The 24,486-nt window shown below is 50.8% G+C and overlaps 1 protein-coding gene across 1 annotated transcript; it reads left to right on the plus strand.

Annotated features, from left to right (window-relative positions):
* The first annotated feature begins 10,830 nt into the window (after positions 1 to 10,830).
* LOC127318416 (germin-like protein 8-14) lies at positions 10,831 to 11,784 on the plus strand. The gene has a single exon (XM_051348899.2). It carries the CDS (start codon positions 10,895 to 10,897, stop codon positions 11,531 to 11,533), a length of 639 nt encoding a protein of 212 aa, XP_051204859.1. The 5' UTR covers positions 10,831 to 10,894; the 3' UTR covers positions 11,534 to 11,784.
* The last annotated feature ends 12,702 nt before the right edge of the window (positions 11,785 to 24,486 follow it).

The following is a 24,486-nucleotide window of genomic DNA, read 5'->3' on the forward strand; positions in this document are numbered from 1 at the left end:
TGATGCTGCTGCCGCCGTCGATGAGGACGCGCGAGAAACGCACGCTGCGCCGGGTTGTGCCAATGGTGGGGTCGAGGACCATGGCGTAGCTGCCCGGCTTCGGCAGGACAGCCGGTGTGTCGCGGCGATCAAAAGTGATGGCCTGCTCTGACCAGTTTAGGTACTGGGGGACCGGCGGTATGACCGCGTTGACCTCGAGGGAACGGCGCTCTTGGCTCGTCCTGTCCTCGGGCTCGGAGGTGAAGATGATGTAGGTGGCGTCTTCGGCCAAATATCGGCCGGCATGGTGCACTTGGTTAGCCTCGTGGTGCTCGAGGTTGGCGTTCTCTGCGCCGGGTTGGCCACCCGGCCCGCCGGCTGGTGGAGGCGGGAGGGGTTCACCGCTTGTCAGCCGCTTCATGAAGTGGCAGTCGCGGGTGGTGTGGTTGGAGGGGTTCTTGCCGCTGTGGTACTTGCACGGCGAGTCGAGCATCTGCTCGAAGGTGTACTTCGGCTTCCACTGCCGGTCTTGCTTCTGGCGGCGGCTGCCGCCTGCCGCGTTATCTGCCACGGCGGCCACGTGGGCGGAGCCGTACCGGCGGTCCGGCTGGTCGCTGTGACGCTTGCCGCGGTAGTTGTCCCGCCGGCTGCCGTGCGAGGCGCCCTCGGTCGGCTTGTTGTTGTCCCTTCTGGTGGGGGCCGGCGAAACGTCAGCCGACGCCTTGCCGGCTTCCTCGGCCAGCGCGTACTTGTCGGCGATGGCCATCAAGGCGGCCATCGACTTGGGGTCACTGCGGCGCAGCTTGTGCCACAGCATGGTGTTGGGCCGACAGCCTCCCATGAAGAAGCCGATGGCCTGGATCTCGTGCACGCCCTCACAGGAGTTGCGCATCTCGCACCAACGCGTCAGGTACGCGCGATCCGTCTCGTCGGGGCCACGCTTGCACATCTCGAGCTGCCGGGCGACCCGGCCGGCGATAGGTGCCGGTGAAGTTGCTGATGAAGGCCGCTTCGAAGTCAAGCCAGCCGTTTATGCTGCCAGCTGGCAGGTTGTTGAGCCATGTGCGGGCGGAGCCGACCAGCATCAGGGGGGAGTAGCGCACGGCCCAGCGCTTGTTGCCTTTGGCGATGCCGACTGCGGTGGAGTAGTCCTGCAGCCAGTCCTCCGGCTTGGCGGTGCCGTCGTACTTGGGGGTGTCACGGGGGAGCGTGAAGCCTTCGAGTGTGGGCTCGTTGGCGATGCGGGGCCCGAAGCACTTTGGGCCGGCTGGAGCTTCTTCTTCCGCAATGCGGGATTCGACCAGCCGGTCGAGGCGATCTCGGGCGTCGGCGGGCTCGATGCGCGGGCCCAGTCGGGAGTGTGCTGGCTGGCGCGCGCCGCTTGCTTCTGGAGCCGCTCGGTGATGACGGCGGGGCTCGGAGTCTTGCTCCTGGTTCCGGCTTGGAGGGGGCCGGCTGCGGCTGCTGCCGCTCGGCTGCTGGCTTGGCCGGCCCGAGCTGTGCGTGGCCCGGGAATCATGGCGCCGGCTTGGTGCTGGGGAGGAGGACTCGGCCGTGTCCCTGGCGCCTTCCCTGTCGTTGCCTGCAGCTCCACGAGCGTGAGAAGCTGCGGGGGCATTGACATACCCGGGGTCGGCGATGCCCGTTGGCTGCGTTGAGCAGCTCGGTCACCCGCCTGGTGCGGCGGCATAACTCTTCGCCTTCAAGGCGGCTCAGCTCTTCTGCGGCGGCTTCTGCCGCGCGCATGTTCTTGTCGGGGGTGTTGTAGACGGGTAGCTCCGCGGACGGAGCCGGCGAAGGAGCGCCGTCGCGGGCGATCTCAGCGCCAAGGTCGCGGCCCCTGCGGCGGATGTGGCCAGCTCGGCTTGGCTCGTCGCCGCACAGGTGAGGCCGTGGGCGCGGTTGTACTCGCGCTGGGTGATCTCCATCCGGCGCTTAGAAGCAGCCAGTTCTTCGGTTTGCTTGAGGAGGAGCTGGCGGTGCGCCTCCAAGTCCGCCTCGATGGCGGTGGGGTCCGCACCGGGCGTGAGCGGGGTGCTCGGTTTTGCCGGACTGTATCCAGCCGGGACGGTGGTGGTGGCGCTTTCGGGCCTGAGCCGGAGGCGTTGGGGTCGATGTTGCGCTCCAAGTGGGGGCCGCGCATGCGCGGGTTCTTGGTGGGGAGCTCATCGCCAGCCATCATGACTTGCACGACGGCGGGGCCGGCGGGAGCGCTGCTGCCGGCTCGCGGAGGAGGGCTAGCGCAGCGCAGCACCTGCCGCGGGTAGCGCGGCGGTGCGACGGTGGCGACGTAGACGTCGAAGCCACCGAAGGAGATGACGCTGCCGCCGGCTGGGAAAGGCCGGTCAGCGAAGCAGCCAGCGTTGTCGCTGACGCTGTTGAGGGAGCCGAATCTCCAGATCAAGCCTGAAGCGACTCGCTCGCCGGTGGTGATGGTGAGGCCCGTCCGGATGAAGACACCGGCCGAGGATGCTGAAGGCCCCACGGTGGGCGCCAAATGTCGTGGTATTGTCACGGCATATGCCATAGGGTGGCTAATCGATGTGGTTCCTGAGGGATCTCACGGCGGTATCCGGATGCGGGTATGGGCACGAGCGACACGGCGACGTACCCAGGTTCGAGGCCCTCCGATGGAGGTAAAACCTCTACTCCTGCTATGAGTGTATATGATGATCACACAATACAATGGTGCTCCTAGAGCTGTGTCCGGCTGCTCCTGAGAGGCTAAGGAAGACTATGGTCTCTCTCACAGGGCAGCTCCGTAGGTGGGTCAAAGCAATAAATGATCGATCCCCTGCACGAGAGGGGGTAGTGCGGCTTATATAGGCACCGGCACTTTACATATAAGACCCTATAGTTTACTGGCCGGCTGGGCCGGCTTCGGCTTCCGCTCCTTCCCGAGGCGGTGACGTCAGGAGTGGTTGAGGCATCGTGGCCTGTCCCATCCGGCTGCCACGGTCAGCGGTATGGAGGAGGTGTCCCTGTCGCCGTCAGCCACTGTAGCCAGTACGGATCGTCGTAAGCCCTGACGGCCTGTCCATCGCGCGGCACTATTGCTCCACAGTGCCCCGCGCTTTACGGAAGATGGAGTCAGCGTGGACTTTAGGAACCCGGATCACCAACCCGGTTCCTTCCAGTGCAAGACTCGCCAGCCTCGAGTCGGTCTGAGGTACAAACCCCAGTCGGATATGGCTTGTAGAAGCCGGCCCAGCTACAGCATTGGTGGCCGTAGCCAGGCCGACTAGGACCTAGAGCCAGCCGGCTTCCGGACCAGCCGGCCACGGCGCCAGCCGGCTGCTCCTCAGCCGGCCTTTGCCGCGAGCCGGCCAGCGGCCAGCCGGCTGCTCCGCGTCCATTGCCCTATCCGGGGTCTTCCCCCCGACAATTTTGGTTCGTGCTGTTCGTAGTCGGCGTTGGCGACGAGTTCGGTGTGTCCTCCGTCGGCGCGACGCTTGCCATTGCTGGACCGACAGCCGAACCGGTAGTCGCCGCGGCGAGTGTCGGCGTGAGTGGGGCGGCGATTGCACCGCTTCCCGTACTCGTCGTCTGAGTCGACTGTGGGATCTTCGTCGGCGTAGCGCAGGGCGATGTCGAAGAGCTCGGCGATTGAGATGTTGTCTCTGCTAACGCGGCGGAGTTTGGCGCTGAGTGGTTCATATCGGCAGCACCGCCGGAAGCAGTAGATCGCCGTGTCCTTGCTGATGCCGCTGGAGGTCGTCCACATGTCCTTCCAGCGCTGCACCCATCGGCGAGTCGACTCGCGCGGGCTCTGGATACAGCGATCTAGGTCTTCTATGGTGGTCGTGCGGGTGTACGCGCTGGCGAAGTGCTGGATGAACGCGGCACGAGCTTCTTCCCAGGAGTCGATGCTGTTTGCGGTGAGGGTGTTGAACCAATGGCGATTTCCACCGTCCATGAGAGGCAAGTAACGTGCCGCGAGCAACTCAGAGTGGCCTTGGATGCCCATCGCCATGGCGTACGAGTCGATCCAGACCGTGAGGTCGATGTGAGTGTCATACTTCTCGATGTCGCGGGGCCCCTTGAAACCTACGGGGTAAGGCTCGCCTCTGATCATTGGGCCAAAACAGGCGGGGCCGACTCGATTGAAAGCGCTCTGGCGCGGGAGTTCGTCGGCGTAGCGGTCGTTCATGCGGTTTCACGCCCGCCATTCTTGATCGTTGACGATGTGGGTGCGCGCGTCGATGGGCTGCCCGTTGGCAGCGACCATCACTCGCGCGGGGCGCGGCTCGATTCGGTTGTTAGTTGAGTGGGCCGCGCGTGGTGCTGGTGGCGGGTAGTTGTTGACGTTGGCGACCGCGCGGTTTTCCACTCCTGAAGAAGCTGTGCGGCTAGCGGATGAGCGCGAGTAGAGTCACCCTTGTGAGTCGGCGGCGGCGTGTTGCTGCTCCAAGGCCTTTGCGACTAGGGCCTTAGCGTGCTGAACGAGGATCGCGCCGTCTCCCGTTCCAGGGAGTCTTGCAAGGACAGCGTGAGCGGCTGCGACGTTGTCGGCCGGAGACGAGTGTAGGGGTAGGCCATTGGCGTCGACTTCCGCCCAAGGAACTTCGGGTGGAGGTGGTGGCGGTGGTGGCGGTGGTGCTCCATGCGCCGTCCTGCCGGCGGCAGCCCGACTTCCTTCGGGGATGTCGGGGTTCTGGACTCGGGCGGTCCGGACTTCTCTGTCTGGGTCGTCGATGTTGAGACACGCACTGGGGAAGTCGTGCGCACGGGCGCGCTCCATGCGCAGGCGATTGCGTTGTTGGCGATAGTGAGACACATCTCTCACCTTGTCTTGCTCGAGGCGAAATTTCTGCCTCTCGGCGAGCTCCTTCTTCCTCTGTTCTTCAAGGGCCGCCTAATGCGCCTCAATCTCGGTCGCGTTGGCGGTTGCAGGGAGGGGTGTGGTGAAGGCGTCATTCGGAGGTATTTCCTCACCTCCCGCCATGAAGACGGCGATTGGATACTGGTAGTGCGGATCCTCGACAGAGTCCGACTCGGAGTCGCTGCCGAAGAGGGAGAGAACGGAGTCGTCCTCGAAGTCGCTCGGATGAGAGACTGGGGAGATGGAGTCCTTGAACGACGCCGCGGTGATGGAACCGGCGACTGACGACGCGGCAGTGGATCCAGCGACTGATGCCGCGGCGGTGGGTTCGGCGACGGATGCCGTGGCGGAGGAGTCGGCGACTGATGCCGCGACGGTGGATTCGGCGACTAGCGCCGTGGCCGCCGAGTCGGTGTCGTCCTCCAGGGCCGGCTCGGCCTCAACGTACACTTCGCCGGTGACCGGGAGAGTAGCAGTGAGGAGTTGGCCCGGCGCGAAGGGGTCGTGCAGCCGACCGGGACGAGGCTCGGTGGGGTCGCTGACACCGGCGAGCCCGACGAAGAGGTTGATCGTGCTGATCGGCACCATCCAAGCGTGCTCGAGGGGCGATGAGGCCGGCCGGTAGGTGCTTGGCTGGATGTGGAAGAAGTTGCCCGTGGCGATCATCCTACCAGAAGCGACCGGCAATCGTATTGGCGAGTAGGGAGGCTTGATGTCCCATGCCCCACGGTGGGCGCCACTTTCGTGGATATGACCACGGCAGATGCTACAGGGGGTAGCACTTCGTTGATGCGGGGGCAAGGGAACATTGCCATCTGCGGATCGAGGTGCAAGGGACGCAAGGTTTTACCCAGGTTCAGCCCCTCCGGAGAGTAAAAGGCCTACGTCCTGCTAGATCTTATTTCTCAGTGGAGAATTACAATGGGGGGCTCAGTCGGCACGGAGCCAAGAGCTTACAATGGGGAGATTGGATCTCAGATGAAGTCTCCTCTAGGGTTTAGCCCGGGGGTTTATATATCCACCCCCGGTCTAGGGTTACATGAGGATAACTACGAATCGTATCAGTTGCTACTTGTCCGGGATTCGCCACCCCTCCAGCAAGCAAACTTCTTATCCAGCCGCACAGATCTTCTCCCTAGGTCCTCGGCCTAGTCGCCTTAAGGTCCAGTCGCTCGGGCGATGGGCGATCCACCTGGGCCTCCGTCTTCGTGGAGAGTGGGACTGGCGACCCACCCCCTATGGGCATATCCCCATCAACCATCGCCGCACCAAGCATATTGAGCTGGACATCCACTTTGTTTGGGAACAGGTGGCCCTTGGACACATTCGAGTACTTCATGTGCCCACCTCCCAACAATTTGCGGATATCATGACCAAGTGCCTCCCTATGGCATCATTTGAGGAGTTCCGGTCCAGTCTATGCGTTCGACCAGGCAACGCTTCCACTGCGGGGGGGGGGGGGGTGTTGAGATACATATCTTGTATATCCAGATGTGTATCCTCTGTAGTTATTGTATAGCGATACATATCTTTGTATTCATTATTGGGCCTGCCTCCTTCCTTGTATAGTCGATGACGTGGCCTATATATGTACCGACATATGCATCCAATCAATACATCGAGCATTGCATCTCTCTCTACAAAGACAAAGGAATGGTTTGGCAGTCCCGAGCTTCACTCTACCCCCATGGGGGACAATCTTTCCCGGAATGGTGGAACTTCATGTCTCTTGGACAAAACCGAAAAAGTGTGGCATCCCTTGCCATGCTAATTCTTTGGGAGGTGTGGAAGGAGCGGAACAATAGAGTGTTCAACAACAAACGTGCGCCTTCGCAAGTCGTCTTCGATAGGGTTAAGGCCGAGGCTAGGCTATGGGTGTTAGCGGGTGCGAAGAACTTGGGTTATTTGATGCCGGGAGAGTGATGGTGTAATGAGTCTAAGATACCTTCTTTTCTTGTAAAACTTCTCCTTAATTAATATATTGGGCAAAGCTTTTACCCACGTTTCAAAAAAAAATATTGCCGCAGTTGTACACAGATATCTGACCTCTACTGTCTATGATGAGTGCTTAAAGATGAATTCATCTAAAAAGCCATGTCATGGCATGGCATGGCATAGCGCCATCGGCCCCTGTGGCTTTTCATTCAAGTAACATGTGGCAGGTACAAAGTGCAAGTGGGCCCTTTACAACACTCGCCCTAAAGAACCTAGTATTTGAAGATAACCTCAGCAGGCCTGTAAATATGCATAAAACACCCCAGAACAAAAGTTGAAAATGCAATCAGGTCCTCGGGAATTTCCGCCATAGATCGCCGGCATCCTCAAGGCGCCGCCGCCGAGGAGCAAGGGAAGGATGCTCGCATACCCTCTTACGGCGAAGAACCGCCACTGTTGGGCACCTTCAAGCCTCCGAGGACGAACCACTTGACGGCGAAGACGCGCCGAGCTCTAGCAGCAGACGCGGTGAAAGGCCTCCACACCGGAGGTTGAGTCATGGCCGTGTTGTCGGCCGAAGATTGCGGAGGCGATGATGCCATCCGCAAGCTCGAAGTTGCCACGCCACCGTAGCATTGGCCGACACCACCTGAAGAAGATCACAACTCCATCTCCACCTCTCCCCTCGCCACCACGGTAGTATGAAGAGGAAGATGAATTTGAGCTCCAACCCTCCAGATCCCGCCAGCCACTGAACCATAAAGCAGCTTTATTGGAAGAGACGGTGGCCTCCTTCTCCTCTACCAGCTCCAACCATAGAAGCATAGCAGGAAGAGGCAAAAACCCTAGACACCAGATCTTGCTGCCAATATCTTGTCCGCCCCAAACTACCGGCATAACTCCATACTTCACAAGGGAAAAGCAACGGAAACCTAGCCTACTATGTATAGAGGGAGGCCGGTCTCCTCTCTCTCCTCCACTCCGGCCGGCGAGGCCGCTGGAGGAGGGAGAGAGCGGAGCCGGGACAGAAGAAGCGACTCTCAAGAGACGAGAGGAAAGAGATGGAGAAGAAAGGGGAAATGAGTGGTCTCATCCTTCCCGAAAAGGACATTTCCTTGGTTGTTCCCACATCAATATACCTGATCAGCAGCTAACCAACGTTTCCTCGCCAAACATGAAGGCACAACTAACAAAGACTTGCACTTTTTTCGATAAAGGGAATATATTAATATCAATAAGATACCAATTAGACCTAGCCTCTGCAACAACACACCACCCTAATGGCACAACGGATGCACATAGCCATAAAAAAGGAAAAGAAAACTAAGAAACAAAAGTCCCGCTACAGTATCTCGGGCCTAACAATAGCAATACATCCACCGCCAAGACAACACCTGAATTACAGACTCTCCAAAAAACGACGCCTCCAAGAAGGGAACAGTGCTCAAACACCATCGTCGCCCGATCAAAGATCTTAGGTTTTCACCCTGAAGATAGTCCCCGCTCTCAAAACAATGCCTCCACCAAGGCCATTGCCATGCACAACCAGTTAAGGCCAGACCTTGGGTTTTCACCCTGAAAGGTAGGACTCTGCACTTCACCTGTGTTGTTGCCCCCACTTTCATACCGCTGTTGTGAAGCCCGAAACACCAAGCAAGTCTCTCAACAGCGCGGAGACTTGAACCTCCCTTAGCTAGTCCTCTCCTCCGACCTTCATGAAATTCTCTTCTCCCGACTTTCATCATGGATCCATAGTCACTTGATGTCAACACAGAAAAGAGCTTCGCGCCGCTCCCTCCAGAACCAATCGGTCGGAATAAAAGCATGGGTGCGCACGAACGAATACCTCCAATCCAGCAAACTCCAGGCAAAGCACTGTTACATTCGCAGGCGGAGCCTTCCGGAACTCAACCCACCGGCCAGATCACGAGTCCAGGCATTCGGTAGGTCCTCCTCTTCACGCAAGAGAGGCCCTAGGACCGCCGCCTTTATACAGGTCGGACCCCCACGTCGGCGACCATCCCAGGCTGGCCAATCCAACCCTCCAGCGGCGACACCATCGCCGGCTTCCATGCCCCTCCATCTCGTCGCCGGATCGCAGTGATATATCAAAAGATCCACCACCACCAACCGCATGCCGACCCTCTCCGGCGTAGAAGAGAGCCACCTCCTCCGTCGAACCCAAGGCTGCTGCCCCGGGTGCCCTCGTGACACGGAAAAAGGCCGAAATCACCTCCACGCACCGACGAGAGGTGGGGGGGGGGGGGGCATGGCGCAGACCGAGGGCCTGGCCGCCGCCCACCACCAGCCCCTGCCGGTGTGCTGCGGGTGGAAGCCTACGGTAGGGGAGGGGGTGACCTCAGCGCAAGAGCCACCGCCGCCCATCACCATCCGCGCCGGCTGCCGCCGCATGCGTCGAGAAGGGGAGAGCCCGTCCGCCATCTCCCACGTCGGCGAGGAAAGGCCCCCGCCGCCGCCACGCCCCGAGGGTCTTTGCCCCGGCGGCGCTACCGGCGGCGGCGGTTAGGGTTGGGGAGGGGGTCGGGAGAGAAGGAGGTCAGGAGGCCGGGTTGCGTGCGCCCTGTCCACGTGAACTCCAGACTTGCACTGTTTAAGGTAACTGACATTATAAAAGGAAACTTACATTGAGCGGACGTTCGGATTTTAACACATGGAGCCAATAAGTTATCACCCATTGATTGTTTTTTGATTGAGAGTGGTTTGGATGACAAACGTAAACCTCCATCGTCGTGGTGGCAACTCCTGGATGCGTTCGGTCCGAAAACGGAAGCTCCATATTACCGACCAATGCTGGCAACTAGCTACGTAAAATGTCATGTTAACTGCAACAATTTTTCACAGAAAAAGAACTATACATCAGATTCAATCTAAAGATCCCAGTGATAGCGAGAATCGAGACTGAATTTTCTGGCGCTGTGTGCACGCTTCAACTGTTCGTTACGTGCTTTAAGATTCGAGCAAGAATGTTTCATCATGTTTCAGAAAAATAGCACAGCACATGATACATCGTGGATCCATGCCCAATGGTGGAAAGTCATTTCTCTAGCGGGATCATTGATATTTTGTTTTGCAAGGCAACAAAGAACGTTGCAGTTTTTGTCTCTACAAGCTTCACATGCGAGAGGTAACTAACAAAAGGTTAGCGTCCCCATGGACCATGCCGATCATTGGAAAAATATACCGAGTGTTGGTTTCATGCAACAAGCTTTTCCTACATTCGATAGTGTGGCCCTACTAATCACACCATGTTACCGTTGTAAAGATCTAGCGCCTGCATGAGACAATGAATTTGTATATCTATAGCATCGAAAAAAAAGGAAATTATAATGAGAGGAGTTCTGATTTTAGTTTCCCAAAGCAGATTATTCAATAGCCAGCCAAATTTTTAGCGGACTGTCACTGGCAACTGCCATAAAAGCAAATTGAAGTAATTGTCGCTTGACAAAATTTTTATTTCTCCAAAACCGTTCCCACTCTGGAAACCATCTTCTCAATGGTGGCGTTTCAAGAAATAATAGCATTGAGAACCAACCTGTGGTTGGATGGTTAGGAGGGCAGTGGCACCCCTAGCCCACCAGAGTTTAAATCCTAGTTGAACACTTTGGTATCTCATAAAGATGGAATATTTTTCAGTGCGAATTGACGTTTCCGTCGACAACGAAATGTCTATGGTGACTTCGTCAATCTCAAGATCCACCGAATCAAGTTCATGAACCCTTCGTTCGAAGGTACTCATAGGGGTAGGATGTGCGTGCATACATAGAGACGAGTGTGTGTACATACTTCTGAGTTATTGTGTTTCGCAAAAAAACAAGTGGCATTCCCTAATAATGCAGCAGCATTTCAATAGCCTTCCTTCGTGAAAGGTCAGAGCCCTTCTTTTTTGGGTATCACACACAGCTAATTAAACGCTTGTCCACTGACTCGTCGACATACCTCTCCCAAAAAGATCCAGCTGATAGAGCCATGCACGTGAACACAAGCACGCCTCGCCAAATATCACTCACGTACTATTGTTCTACCAGCACGTACCAGCTGCAACGTCTCCTCTCCTTTCCTATATAAACACCACAATAGCACACAGAAAAGGTCGCAAACATAAAACTTGAAGCACAGCCACACAGCATTAGCAACGCCATGGGCAACGCAAAGTTGCTCCCGGTGCTCCTCTCCTTCCTTATCCTGCCCTTCTCCGCCTTGGCCCTAACCCAGGACTTCTGCGTCGCCGACCTGTCCCGCGGCGACACGCCAGCGGGATACCCGTGCAAGGCCCACGTCGGTGCCGGGGACTTCTACTACCACGGCCTCGCCGCCGCCGGCAACACCACGAACCTCATTAAGGCCGCCGTCACGCCGGCCTTTGTCGGCCAGTTCCCCGGGGTCAACGGCCTGGGCATCTCAGCTGCCAGGCTTGACATCGCCGTGGGTGGCGTCGTGCCGCTCCACACCCACCCGGCCGCCTCCGAGCTCCTCTTCGTCACGCAGGGCACCATCCTCGCTGGCTTCATTAGCTCCTCCTCCAACACCGTCTACACCAAGACGCTCTACAAGGGCGACGTCATGGTCTTCCCCCAGGGCCTGCTCCACTACCAGTACAACGGCGGCACCTCGCCCGCCATCGCGCTCGTCGCGTTCGGAGGCCCCAACCCTGGCCTGCAGATCACTGATTTCGCGCTATTCGCCAACAACCTGCCCTCTACCGTCGTCGAAAAGGTCACCTTTTTGGATGACGCGCAGGTCAAGAAGCTCAAGTCTGTGCTCGGCGGCACCGGCTAGCCATTAACACATTTTCACAGAGGTTACTAATTGTCTTCGTGGTGTCAGCTAGCGCGAGTGTCGAATTACTAATAAGTTGATTATGTGCGTGCGTCTGGCATGCATGCGAACTCGGTCAGTAGTTCTTTCAAAGCTGTGCTTCATTCCTTCTCATGTCAATTTTATTTCAGATGGTTCAATAATTTTCTTAGGTACGGTGCAATAATTGTAATTTGTGTAACGACCAAGAATTAATTGTTCGTTCTTTTTAATCTCAGATTGTTCAGTAAATATTATGGCCACACTGGTTGTTTTGTTGGTCAAGGCTCCATTCGGCAATTCTTGAAGTGGATTTAGATAAGATAGCTATTCAGATATATGTCCTCATATCTTATTTGTTTTCACATAACGGACCTCTGTCTGCCACATAGGCGCCCGTTATTATTCTAACATAGTTTAGGTTTAACAGGACTGCAACAAGATAAAAAACAAAACCAGGAAAAATAAGTTAAGAACGGTGAGTGTGAAACCGACCGCTCCCTTCGCGTCGCCCCCTCCTGGCGACCGAGGGAGCGAACCCTAGCGCTCTCCCCCCCCCCCCCCCCTCCATCCTCCCCTCCTCCTCGTCGCCCCCAGAGGCGCCTGCGTCAAAGCACGCGGCGTCGGTGAAGGGGGCGGCGGGGATCTTGGCCCTCGCTCCTCCCGCGGCGACTAGGTGGAGGACCGCCGCGCGACGTTCGCCATGGTCGTGGCTGCTTCTCGGTGGGCTCCACCTGACGGCGGCCGCCTCGGTGGGGGCTCTGGGAGCCAGGGCGGCGACCCTGGGCGGGTGTGGATGGCGTCGGCCCTGCGGCGGGCAGCGCCGTGGTTGCGTGCTGGCTTTCATTCTCGGCCGCGCGGACGGTGAGGCGACGGAGGTTGAGGGTCGCGGCACCGGTCTGTGCCTTCGGCCCGGTTGCCAGAGCTGAAGATGAAGCCTCCTTTTCCTCGTTTTGTTCTTCCCCTGCCAGATCTGGACCTCGGTGGTTCTGGCTGCCGGATTTAGGTGTTGGGCAGTGGGTGGTGTTGGCTGGTGGTACCGAGGGAAACCTTTGGCCAACCACGACGAAGACGACGCCGCCGGCGCCGCGCTCCTTCTTGAAGGCCTCGTAGAGGTACCACTCTCACTACCCTCCTCTGCGTGGGCGCAAGCCTGGTGTTTTCCTTGCGGACGGCGGCGGTGTTGCGACATCGGACCCCTTCCTGAAGGCGCCGTCTTGGGAACTGCATAGGTGGGTGAACAATGGCGGTTTGAGGTGGCCATGGCGACTTGCTCTGTTCGACGAAGCTTTTTCCCCGTGTTGACTGGCAGGTGCCGGGTTTGATGCTCTTCTGCTCCATGGCCTCTGCTTGCCGGTGGCGATGCCCTCGAGCCTGGGTGAAAGGGGAAAGGGTTCCCCTTTACGGCAGTAACGACGCTGGGTTGGCAAGCGGCCATGCCTTGGTGGTCCTGTTCTTCCGTGGGGGTTGGCTGTGCCCTCTTCCGTCGTTTCCTCTTCGCTGCGTCTTCTTCCTGTAGCTCCAGTCTAATGTTGTGGTTGCTCTCGCGAATCGCGATGGTGGTGGTCTCGGTGAAGTTCCCTCCTGTCTCTGATGGTGTTCCCTTTGATAGTCTAGCCCCCTCTTTTCCGCTGTGTTCTTGGGGGAACTCCTTCACCTCCTGACGGTACGGTGCCCTTCGATCCAGGGCGAGGGACAAGGGTCTCTTTCCGGAGGTGGAGACGGTGGAGGTTGGATCTAGATTTGCCCAGTGGGTGCGGACGACGACACGGTCCGGTGGCCTCCCCAAGCTCTCCCTGCATTCCTAGTGCTCTCCTCGATGTCTAGCTGTGGTGTAAGCTACCAAGAACTACCTAGTGAGATCCTAGCCACTAAACCATCAGTTAAACCTTAGATTTCTTCACAAGCAAGCATAGTGGCATTCATAACATGTATGATACCCTACTGTGCAAGCAGAGATGAGTAGCCAATAAGAACTAGACAAGCTGTGTGAGTAACCAAGCAATAGCAATGCTAATGTGGTCACATCAACCACAAATCCATCCATTTAACCAAGATTATTAGTCATCATCATACATAAATGGGTTCAGACTTTAATTATTTCCAAATTGATCATGGAAATATCAAATCATGCACATCAATGTATTTAATCAACACTACATAAGCAGTTCATCCATAAATAATCCACCCAAGTACACAGGTACAGTAATCCATGCATGAACAATGCAAAAGCATCACTGAGAGGCAACAACAGCATGCACCATTGGATCCTAGCCATTGGATCATGTACAATGAGCTATGGACAGCAACAGCAGCACACACATACACACTTGAGCATCATTAGCAAGCATAAGTCACACCAGAAGCTAGCACAAGCTAATTAGTTAGCCAAGGATCAAGCCAGTAACTAGACACTAGCATCTGATTGATCAAATAGATAAAGCACAAGGCACAACACAATATCACAGGCATGCAGGGATCCAAGAATTGGACCAACTGAAGCAAACACATGGCATAGGTGAGCATCACTGGCACCACAAGTGTCACTAGTGCTAACCTAGGTCAACAATAGGCCATTAGCAAGAATTTTCACAGCACAAGTACATGAACAAATAGAATAGGCCTAGCACAGTGAGCCACTAAGCATAGGAATAGCACCAGGGAATGAATAGATAGGATAACATGAGTCCAGTGTACCAGGAAGAACTACACATGCATAATCAAAGCACCAGTATGCATGAATAGGCTAGATCATGGCATCAGTAGGCTTAGGCAAGGAGCACAGCAAGCACGGCAGCACATCAAGCAAGGCAGCACAGCAAGCTCAGCATCATACACATAGGAGGAAGTAGGCACAGATCAAGAAGAAGAAGAAGAAGAAGAAGAAGAAGAAGGAGTGGATAGAGGTAGAAGAGGAGGAAAAGGAAGTTACCTGGCGAAAAACGTGGAGGCAATCATGGCGGCACGGTGGCACGGCCAGCCACTGCGGTGCCAGACCGCGGCCAAGCCCATGCCAAGCCACGCATGCCAGCAAGGGGGGCGGCAAACATCTAGGAGTGGCAAGGAGAAGGAGATCGACGGAGATCACCACGGATCCGTCGGCGTCTGCGAGCGTCGCGCACGCGCATGAGCAGTCGAGGAAGAAGTGGTCAAATCGACGCGGAGGAGAAGATGCACCGTCACACGCCGCATCGATAGCGACCCACGACATTCCCTAGAGCGGCCGGAGGCGGCCGGAGCACGGCGGCGACCATGGCGGCGACACGGTCGCCACGCGAATCGCCACGGGTAGGGTTACGGTTTTGCGAGAGAGACGAGTGAGCGAGTGGGGGTGGGCCAACGCGATTTAGTGCCCCCGCACCATTTTGGGCAGGCCCAGGTGGGCTGTCCAAATGGGCCGTTTTAGTGGGTTGGCCCAATTGGGCCAGAGAGGGGCATTTTAGTCTTTTTCTATTTTTTAAATAATCTGTGAATTCTACCAAATATTAAATAATGAAAATTACCTCTAAAACTCTAAGAAAAATAGGTTTGATGAATATGAAATTATTCTTAACAAGAATAAAATAAAAAAAATAGAATTTACCACAAAAGTTCAAAAATTTAAAAATTTTGAATTTAATAATGAACTTGGAATTTTAAATTTTAAATTTTAAATTTTCCTTGGATTTAGAAATCAAGGAAAATTCCAAATGAATTCAAATAATTTTTATTTTAATGTTTTAAAAAGGAATTATATTACTCCAAGTCTTTTCTTTTAAAGATTAAGATTTTCCAAAAAGGGAAATATCTTAATATTTCAAAATTCCTTGATATTTTCAAAAATGGGGAAAACTCTATTTTTCAAATTCTTAATTTGAAATCAATATCTTCCAAAGGAAAATATCAAGTACTTTTTAATTATTTTCTTGTTAGAAAAGGAAACAATGTTAAAGGTTTTAAAGAATTCATAAATTACTGCCAAAGGCACAAATACTTAACTCAACCCTAAATCTTAAATCCGGGGGTAAGGGATTCAACATGAAATAATGCACACATGCATGCATCATTTGGATCTTATCACATTGTCTTTATCGAACAATGATGCTTCTTTACAGAACCCGAGGTCCACATACCATCCAACACATCGAAATGCATTATCTCGCAGTCACCAGGCAAGTTGACCCTTGCTCATGTCACCTTGATTATTTTATACCAATTTACCCGCAAAAGTACTATAATTATCATTCCTGCATTGAAAATCAAATGTTACTCTTCCAATTATGAATATGACTATATGGTGGGAAATGGAACCATGGTATATGTTGATATGGTGGAGGTTCCATTGCAAGGGTTCTATTAATCTAGGACTAATTAGCAATGTCGTCTAGTGATTCTAGCGCCGTACAATTTGCGTTGACCATGAGATCTATAATGGCTCTGGGGAAGTCAGCTGTATCTTTTCCCTCTTGCATATCAACGTACTTGATAGGGCATGGCTGGGTGTTGAGGATAACACCGCAGTAGGTTGGGAAATCTTTAAAAAAGAAACCATCCGTGTGGATGAGAGGCTCTATCGTCTATGAGAGATTGTCCATAGTACATCGGGGGTAAAGCCGTATGATCGGGAGATGTCTACCGGGGATGTATGGATGGCCAAAAGGGTGGGTATGCAAGATCACGGAGAAGGCAGTGATTGACTTGGATCTTACACCTGGCCCCACACCAAGGAAGTGTGGACGAGAAACGCGTCTCGGTTGGTATCAAGGATAAGTTCTCTTATGGGAAAAGTAATGCACCTCTGCAGAGTGTATCAAATTGTGGTTGTCACTCCCTGTTCCGGGAAAGGAACTACAAACGCGATAGGAAAGGAACTCCGTGAAGTTATGTTCAACCTGTGAAAACTAGAGGGCATAGTTTTCAGAATAAAATCAACCTTTTGAAGAAATGTTTTCGAAACATGCATTGTCCTGAGATTTTCTGATCAATGGTCGTAGCTAGTGCATCAAACACATTTTCTATTTTGAACTTGCTGAGTACCTCTGTACTCACTTTATTTCGACACCCTTGCTAGACTATGATAATGAAGTGGAGGCCACCGACGGAGCACCGGAAGGAGATTACGAGCTGGTCTACGAGGAACCTGATCTGTCCGAAGGAGTGGAAGGCGTGGACTATGGGATAGTCTACGGACCTGAGAACAATGAGGCGGAGGAGTAGGGTCTTACCCTAGTTATTATAGAGCCGAGCAGCGTAGTAGCTTACCTAAATAAGTTGTTGAGCTCAGTTTAATCTTGATGTTGGTTTGTAATAAGACTTCAGTAGTATCTTAGGGTGTTCTCATCGGACCTGTGAGAATACCAACTTGTTAAGACTATGATTGTAATATAATCTCGAGTGTTATGACATGCAATATTTCTGTTGTACCACTCTGAGGGATGTGATATTTGTGAAGAAGTCCCTTCATGAAGATCATATCAACGACTTGTATACTACAACATGCAGTGGTATGTTAGGTCACCGCAATTAGATTTTAAGAAAAGGTTTCTTGACTCTAGTTCTCTAGATGAATGGAGGAATGAAGCTTATGAAAATGCTAGACTCTTTAAATAGAAGGTTAAAAAGTGGCATGATCGATAAGAGAATTCTAAAAGAGATAATTCCATGTCGGTGATAAAGTTCTATTGTATAGGTCTGGTCTCATATTTTTTTCAGGAAAAATACTCTCAAAATGGGAAGGACTCTTCATTATTGAAGAGGTGTATCGTTCCGGTGCAATAAAGCATGCTTCATTGAAGGATAACACTACACAAGTGGTGAATGGGCAAAGGCTCAAACATTATTTTTCTGGAGATTATTATAATGAATACATCGATATTATTCAAGTGGTGACTCGTTTTCTAAGTAACAGTTTTAGTAAGAAAAAGTTCGCGTTAAGCTTTCCAGGTTATGTTTTTGTTGTTTTTGCTAAATATGAAAAATTACGAGGCGAAAACGGGTACGAGAAGGTGCCCAGGGGCACCAAACCACCCCTAGGCGCGGGCCAACTCCAGGTCGCGCCTAGGCATGGTCTGGGCACCCTTGAGCCCCTTTCCGACCCGGTTTCGCCTAGTTCTCTTCCTTTTGTTACAAAACTTTTTGCCATATAATCCCCCGGATCCCCCGAGGTCCGTATATCGTGTTATCGTCGTGTTTTCGTTTCGATCTGTTTCTGCCAGGATTTGTTCTCGGTTTTAGAGGAACCATGGTCTCCACCAACAACAACAAGGGAAAGCAGTTGTCGGAAGATGATCTCCAATTCGTCATCAGTATTGGCATCCCCTTGGCTTGTTCCAAGCATGGGGGAGTGCCATGGTATCACAATATTATTTTTTACCTATTTACTTTTCACTAGTCATATCATGAGTAGTGGAGTTATCATATAGGATAGTTTGCAGTGTGGAAGTATCTCTCATTTAGTTGATTATCTATGTATCCCTTGGTGTGAGTTGCGAATATTGAATATTAATAAGAAGTTTTTATCATTTACTTTCTACACATCTTATTTTAGTTTTAATTTCTATCATATGATTAATCTTGTTGGTTAGTATTGGTATTTGGGAGCATCAAGTAATTCTAGTTGGTCTTGGCAAAGTTAGGGCCTCTTTGTTTAGGCTGGCTGTCCTGTTGTACAGTAAAAGCTGTTGCGCAGGAAAATCTGTTGTTCTTAGTTTTAGTCTTTGGCAACTTGGCTAGCTATCTAGCTATAAACTGAGAAATTTTCTAAAATACCATGAGAGTAATAAGAACATGTTATATTTTTGATTTACGTGTAATAAATAACGTATGAATCACAAAAAAATAAAAAATAAAATCAATATATAATGCCATGAATACGTAAGAAGCTAAGCAGGCCGATAGTCTGGTAAATTCGACCATAACAATGCAGCTCAATCATGTAATAAGCCGTGTATAATTATAGTATCATTATGAAAAATCACTAGGGGGTTCTGGGTGAAGCCAACAAGGTAATACACACGGGACCAAACAAAAGTGACCTGCTACACCCAGATCACCTAGTAGCATAGAACGAATCGATTTATATGGTATGGCAGCAGCTAGACTCACATATCACGCTACGCAAACCGAGCGATCATACTCATAGGTTCTCTGGAGAGAGCTCGAATGTCTCGTGTCGCTCGGGGTTCTTTTTCTCTTTCTTTTTTTATTGCTTATTACTTTGTCCCATGCGCTCAATCCCTAGAGTGGCATTCTCTTCGTAAATAAGTGAACAAAGAGGGGTAAAGAAGAATACCTTTTCGGACTGGAGCTGAGAAGCTCGGGAAGCACCTCGAATAGGTGCTTTTCCGTGTACACGGGAGAAGGACCTGCTTTGGAAGAAGCTAGCAGCGTAGCTGGACTGTTTATTTCGTTTAGCCTACTTATTTTTGTGGAAAGCAGCTAGAAGCCCAAAAAAGAGGCCCTTAGCATTGGTCAGTAGCAACATTACTTTGAGGTTTAAGTAGAAAAGATAGATATACATGTAGATATATTATTCCATTATCTTTCAATTTTGTTGGCTCATAAGCTTAATATTCTTAAGATTGAATCGTTTGTACTTCCAAGGAAGATTGCATGATTGTTTTCTAGCACATGTATATTTGTTTGTTTCGCTCAACTCTTATGTTTGCTACCCAATCTTGCTATCCAAAGACATGTACTGATAGGGAATGCTTCTCGTGCATCCAAACCATGAACCAAGAACTCATGTCATTTGTGTCCACCATATCTACCTATATGTGGTATTTCACCGCCACTCCAAAGTGAATTTCTTGTGTGCTACCTTTATACCTTCAAACATTACTACATGTTTTGTGTTTTGTTCTTAGCTCATGAGAAAGTATTGAATGGTTTATTGTCTTTTCATGACTTCATTCGTGACTAGCATGAATAATGTGCCAAGTCCTTAATTTTGCAAAAAGAGCAAGGCGCTAGGTGCCCATCCCATACAAAATATAAATAAACAAATAAACAAACAATGCTCCGGACATTATGTACTGGAGAGATCTTAAATAATGGTGTGCAACGGAGAACTACATGGGAGCCGCTCTTGAGGGCACTATATGAAAAGATGATAGATTGTTCAATGCCATTCGTTGACATACACATGCATGCCTCTCAAAAAAAAATCAACACTCCTATTGCATTTAAAACAAAAAGCTCTAGCACTTGAGTAATTTTGCTTCCCTCTGCCTAGGGTCTTTCTTTTAGTTTTATGTTGAGTCAGTAAACCTATTTCCCTCTACCTCAAGCAAGCATTTGAGTTGTTGTGATCCAACCATTTATATATGCTGATCCATTCAATCCTCTCTTTTATTCTTCCTTGTGTAGCACAATGTGTTTATCTGGATGAATATAACTCACAAAGCTATCTATGATTGAAAAGATATTGTAATAATTGAGCATGTGGTTTCTGCAATAAGCTCTAATATAAAGACTCTGCTCAAAAGATAAGCGCAATTTGTTAATTGTTCTCTGACCAAGAAGGAAAGTTTGCTATCATCAATTATGATTTCCTCTATGCACTTCTATTTAGTGACTCCTTACTCATTGTGTCAAATCCCAAAAATTTGGAATGTGAAAATAAAATAAAGCGAGTGTTTGTTTGTTTGTCATAGTTGAAATTTCACAAGGAATTAAAACTTTCATGTTTATTAAAAATTTATTTCCGAAAATAGATTTTTCATAAACCGTGGTTTTTAAAATATTTGCCAACAATACTCTTGAAACTTATAAATCATTATTTGGAGAAAATATTAAACCCTAAAAGGGCACTATAGCCACGTAGACATGTATGTAAAATTTTTGATTTTATAAAGTTTATATTTTTGTCCTAAATTTGGTCTCATATTGAAGTATTCATCATGACGAATCCAATGGTACTTTTTTTTCCTTTTTCCGATTATTTTTGTTCCTCCAAAAATGTATTTTCGAATTCTGAAAAAAAAGAGAGGAGAGAATAGCGCAGCCAGACATACCGGCCCAGCTCGCGCGGCCCAACCACCCGCGGCACACTCCCCCGGCCAGCTCGCCCCGGCCCAGCCGCACGGCAGCGTGCACGAGCGCCTGTCCCGCGCGCGTAGCGCCCCGCACAGCACCCGCCCCAGCTGCCGCCTCCGCTCGCATGATTGCCGCATGCGCGATCCTCTTAATTTGATGAACCTGGACACAGCTCCATGCCCTATAAATACCCCTGCCCAGCAGTCCCCAGACGCACGCCTCTCTCTCTCTACTTTCTTCCTAGCTTGCTGCTGCTCTTTTCTCCCTGTAGTGCTGCACACAGGCGCATCACACTCACACGACGCCGCACAGCTAGCTCCATCGTCCACGTCCTTCAACGCTCTGCCGCGGTAATCCCTTTCATCCCCTCACGTTTTAGTCTGAATGTGTAGTGCTAAGTTCAGAGTAGATGAATGATGACCCATTTTAGAACGTTAGATCCGAATCCAAGTGTACTGGCCGGTTAGCTGGACATCCGGGGATCGCGATCCGATCCAATTCGTAGTTTGATCTAGCTCATGAGCAACTTTGAAATTCCGTAACCTTAAATCTAGATCTCCATTTTTAATATTGGTTCTTGCGTTAAGTTTATAAAATTATTCTCTACAATTTTTATGTAGGAAGTTTCTCTATCCGAACAACTTGTTCGGACAACTTTTCTGACACCACTAAAATTGAACCGCGTATTGTAAAATTCATATCTTGAGTTATACCCGTCGGTTTTCGATAAACTTTGTACCATTAAAATCAGTAAAATGCGTAGATCTCATTCTGAACATTTTGCATCTCGGATTTACACACTTTATTTTTGCGGTATTTTTATCGTCCGTGATATCGTTCTTCGAATATGAAAATCTTTTAGACACGTTCATCTTGTTCTATGATGACATCTCTCCGCTCTAGTGGGGCGGAGATACTCTACCCCATATCTCATGTTTTGAACCCTTGTAATCCATTAGGATCCGCGAACCAAATCCCAATACCTATCATGCTTAACCAACCTCAATTAGATCGTTGACCTAAATGAAATTATTCATTCCACATATCATTAGTTCATAGGGATTTCTATTCTCGTGCCCTCGGGTCCTTAGTTGTACTCAGTTTTCCCCAGCTCTTTAGTTTTTCCTCAGTTTTTCCCAAACTCTTGTTTGAAACCCGCAGAAGGAGCTCAGATGGCAGGATACCCGTTTAGTTGACCGTTCCGTGCTGACGTGTGGGGTCGCGTCATGTGGGGTCGCGTCGCGTGGGGCTGGTAGAAAGGGACCGCCTGAGACATGACGAGAGAGCGTTTGGTTGCACGTGAACAGGAGTTGGGTTCTGTCTCTCTCGGCCCAAATTGGCATTTTTAAGAGTACCTTTCCCCCCTCTTTCTCTGTCTTTTTTCACCTAATTAGTATCAAATCTAGAGAATCTTGCATTTATGTCTTTCTTCAATTATTTGTGCCTTTTGACCCTCGTTGTTTGCCCAATATGGCTGCAAATCTAGCACTCTCTCTGGTCCATATGTATGTAGTTAAATTTAGAAGAAAATCTCCAGGGTAATGTACGATAAATTAACACAGTCATATAGTAGAATAGGGATAGATAATAGGGATCCCTCCCTAGATAATAAGCTGCACACAGCAGCCAACATAGTAACAGGTTCGAGGTTCTTCACAACATCATCATACTAACAACATAACAACAAGGGATCCCTAGCTAACTACAAAATGGGGGAGGCAGCAGCAGCACACGTCCAGGACTCCGCCTACCACATCTGGCTCTGCCTCCACTTGTTGCTCCGCTTGGGCACCTTGGGCTTGAGCGGAGGCATGCGCCCGGCGGCGATCTCCACCCGCTGGAAGCTGCAGAGGTGCATGCCGAGCACCTTGTGCTTGGCGCGGAAGGAGTAGGGGTTCACCGTCGTGCCAACCTTGGGGAAGGTTTTGCCGATATTCTCGGCATGCGTGAGGAGATAGTTGAAGTCAGTGCCGCTGAGTCTCCTAGTGCAGAAGGGGCATCTAGACACCCTTGGCAAAGTACGAGACGTACTGGCCGACCTGCAGCCTCCGCAGCACCTGTCGAGTCTTGGTGTCATGGTGCTCGTCATCGCTGCCGACGTCGCTGCCAGACAGCTGATCCATATCAAACGGAAACTATGAGTGAACGAGTTGCAACGATGACTAACGAGCATGATAACAAAGTTAGGAAAAACAGAGGCAGCCTCAGTTAGAGTGGACACGATTATATATCTACAGGGAAGGGGTTAGCGAATCAATGCTTATGCACAACAGATTTGTACACAGCAATGGTTCGTTGAACCCTCCCTGTAAAGATTTGTGCCCAACGATTCATCATAGGCAAAGAAACAGATTCCAGATCTGAACTTGAACACATTTCAATTTATTTGCAAAATTAAACGGTTGATATCTTTTGATTCGTGCATAAAATAACTGATTGAGATCCCATGATTACTTGCATAAATTAACTGATTGAGATCCCATTATTAGTTGCATAAATTAACCGAACGGCCGAATCCCAAATCTTAAACGAAATCAAGAAGGGATCAAAACAAAATAGAATAAAACGGCGCAAATATTAACCTAATACTCATCCATCTACAGATCCATCTACACTTGCAAAAATAGGGTTCAAAAAGGAATGGGGAACAAAAAAGGGAGCAAACCGTAGTTACCTCGTTCCATGGGTCGTCCATGAAGGTGTCGTAGGGGTTCGGGGGCGCCTCGTACGGCACCTCCTCATAGGGGTCCCATCCTATCGGGATCTGACTGCCACCGGCGGCAGCCTCCGATGCACCGGCGGCGACGGCCGTTGAGGGGACGGTGTCGAAGAGGGAGGCGTCGCGCTTGGAGCCGACGGTGTCGTGGACGATGGGATTGGCATTCTCCTTGTCCATCTCGCCGGTAGAGGAGAGGAAGAGGGAGAGGGTTTTTTGCTTTGGAGAAGATGATGGGACGTGAGAGAGGCGGCGTTGCGTGAGCGAGTGAGAGTGACAGAGATAGTGCGATGAGGCGTCTATAAAGGCGAGGGATGGTTCATGCGACCCGCGTCCTACGCGTCCACCATTGCACGTCTGCATGTCTTGGACTTCTGCAACGTGACACACGTCCACGATTGCACGTCTTCGACTTCTACACCGCGACTCGCGTCTACGCGTCAACAATTGCACGTCTTCCATTTATGCACCGCAACACGCGTCCTCGAGTCTAACCCTAGAAATTTAGATATACTCAGGTATACTCTCGAGTCTTATACTAGCATTTTTTGTGTGCTCAGTTTTCCCCTTGAGTGCTAATACTGGCTAGTGCAATATACTCAGTTTTACCCTCAAGTGGCTAGTCAACAGAGAGTCAACAAATGGGATTAACTAGTTAAATGAGTCATTTAATGTGCAAAAAATTCCGAAAAAGAGTGGCACTTACTCATGGAGTCTTTACCACGAATTGCCACTTCTCAAATCATAGATAAGTCATAGATAAATCAAGTTTTACCACAAATTTCCACTTCTCAAATCACCTAGTACCTATGAAGGTGCATGGTTTTCCACAATAAGCCCTTCCCAAAACAACTTTCCCCAAAACATACTTTGTATAAATGAGGCCACAATTCTCACACTAATGTATATTTGTATTGCAAATAGTTTGAGGTAGGCCAAGATGGTTTCATTGTACAAAACACGCATTTTTGCATTTTTTAAATCTCATATTTGAATCCCTTAGTTTGTTTACTACTCAAGTGCCCTTGGTTTCTTGATACTACTCAGTTTTTCCCTCTTCCTTACAAATTCTCGCAGACGTGCAACATTGCCCTGATTGGTCTAGCCCATGTCACGCGGATCGTGCCCGCCGACCGTTGATCGTATGATCTAATGAGCATGATAACCCCTCTCTCTATGTGTCGGCGGTAAGGTTCCACCCTCT

This window comes from Lolium perenne, chromosome 7 (assembly GCF_019359855.2).
Source record: "Lolium perenne isolate Kyuss_39 chromosome 7, Kyuss_2.0, whole genome shotgun sequence".
Lineage (NCBI taxonomy): Eukaryota > Viridiplantae > Streptophyta > Magnoliopsida > Poales > Poaceae > Lolium > Lolium perenne.

Bases quoted from the DNA above. Each gene is read 5' to 3' on its own strand.
- LOC127318416 (XM_051348899.2), top strand. From the start codon at position 10,895: ATGGGCAACGCAAAGTTGCTCCCGGTGCTCCTCTCCTTCCTTATCCTG.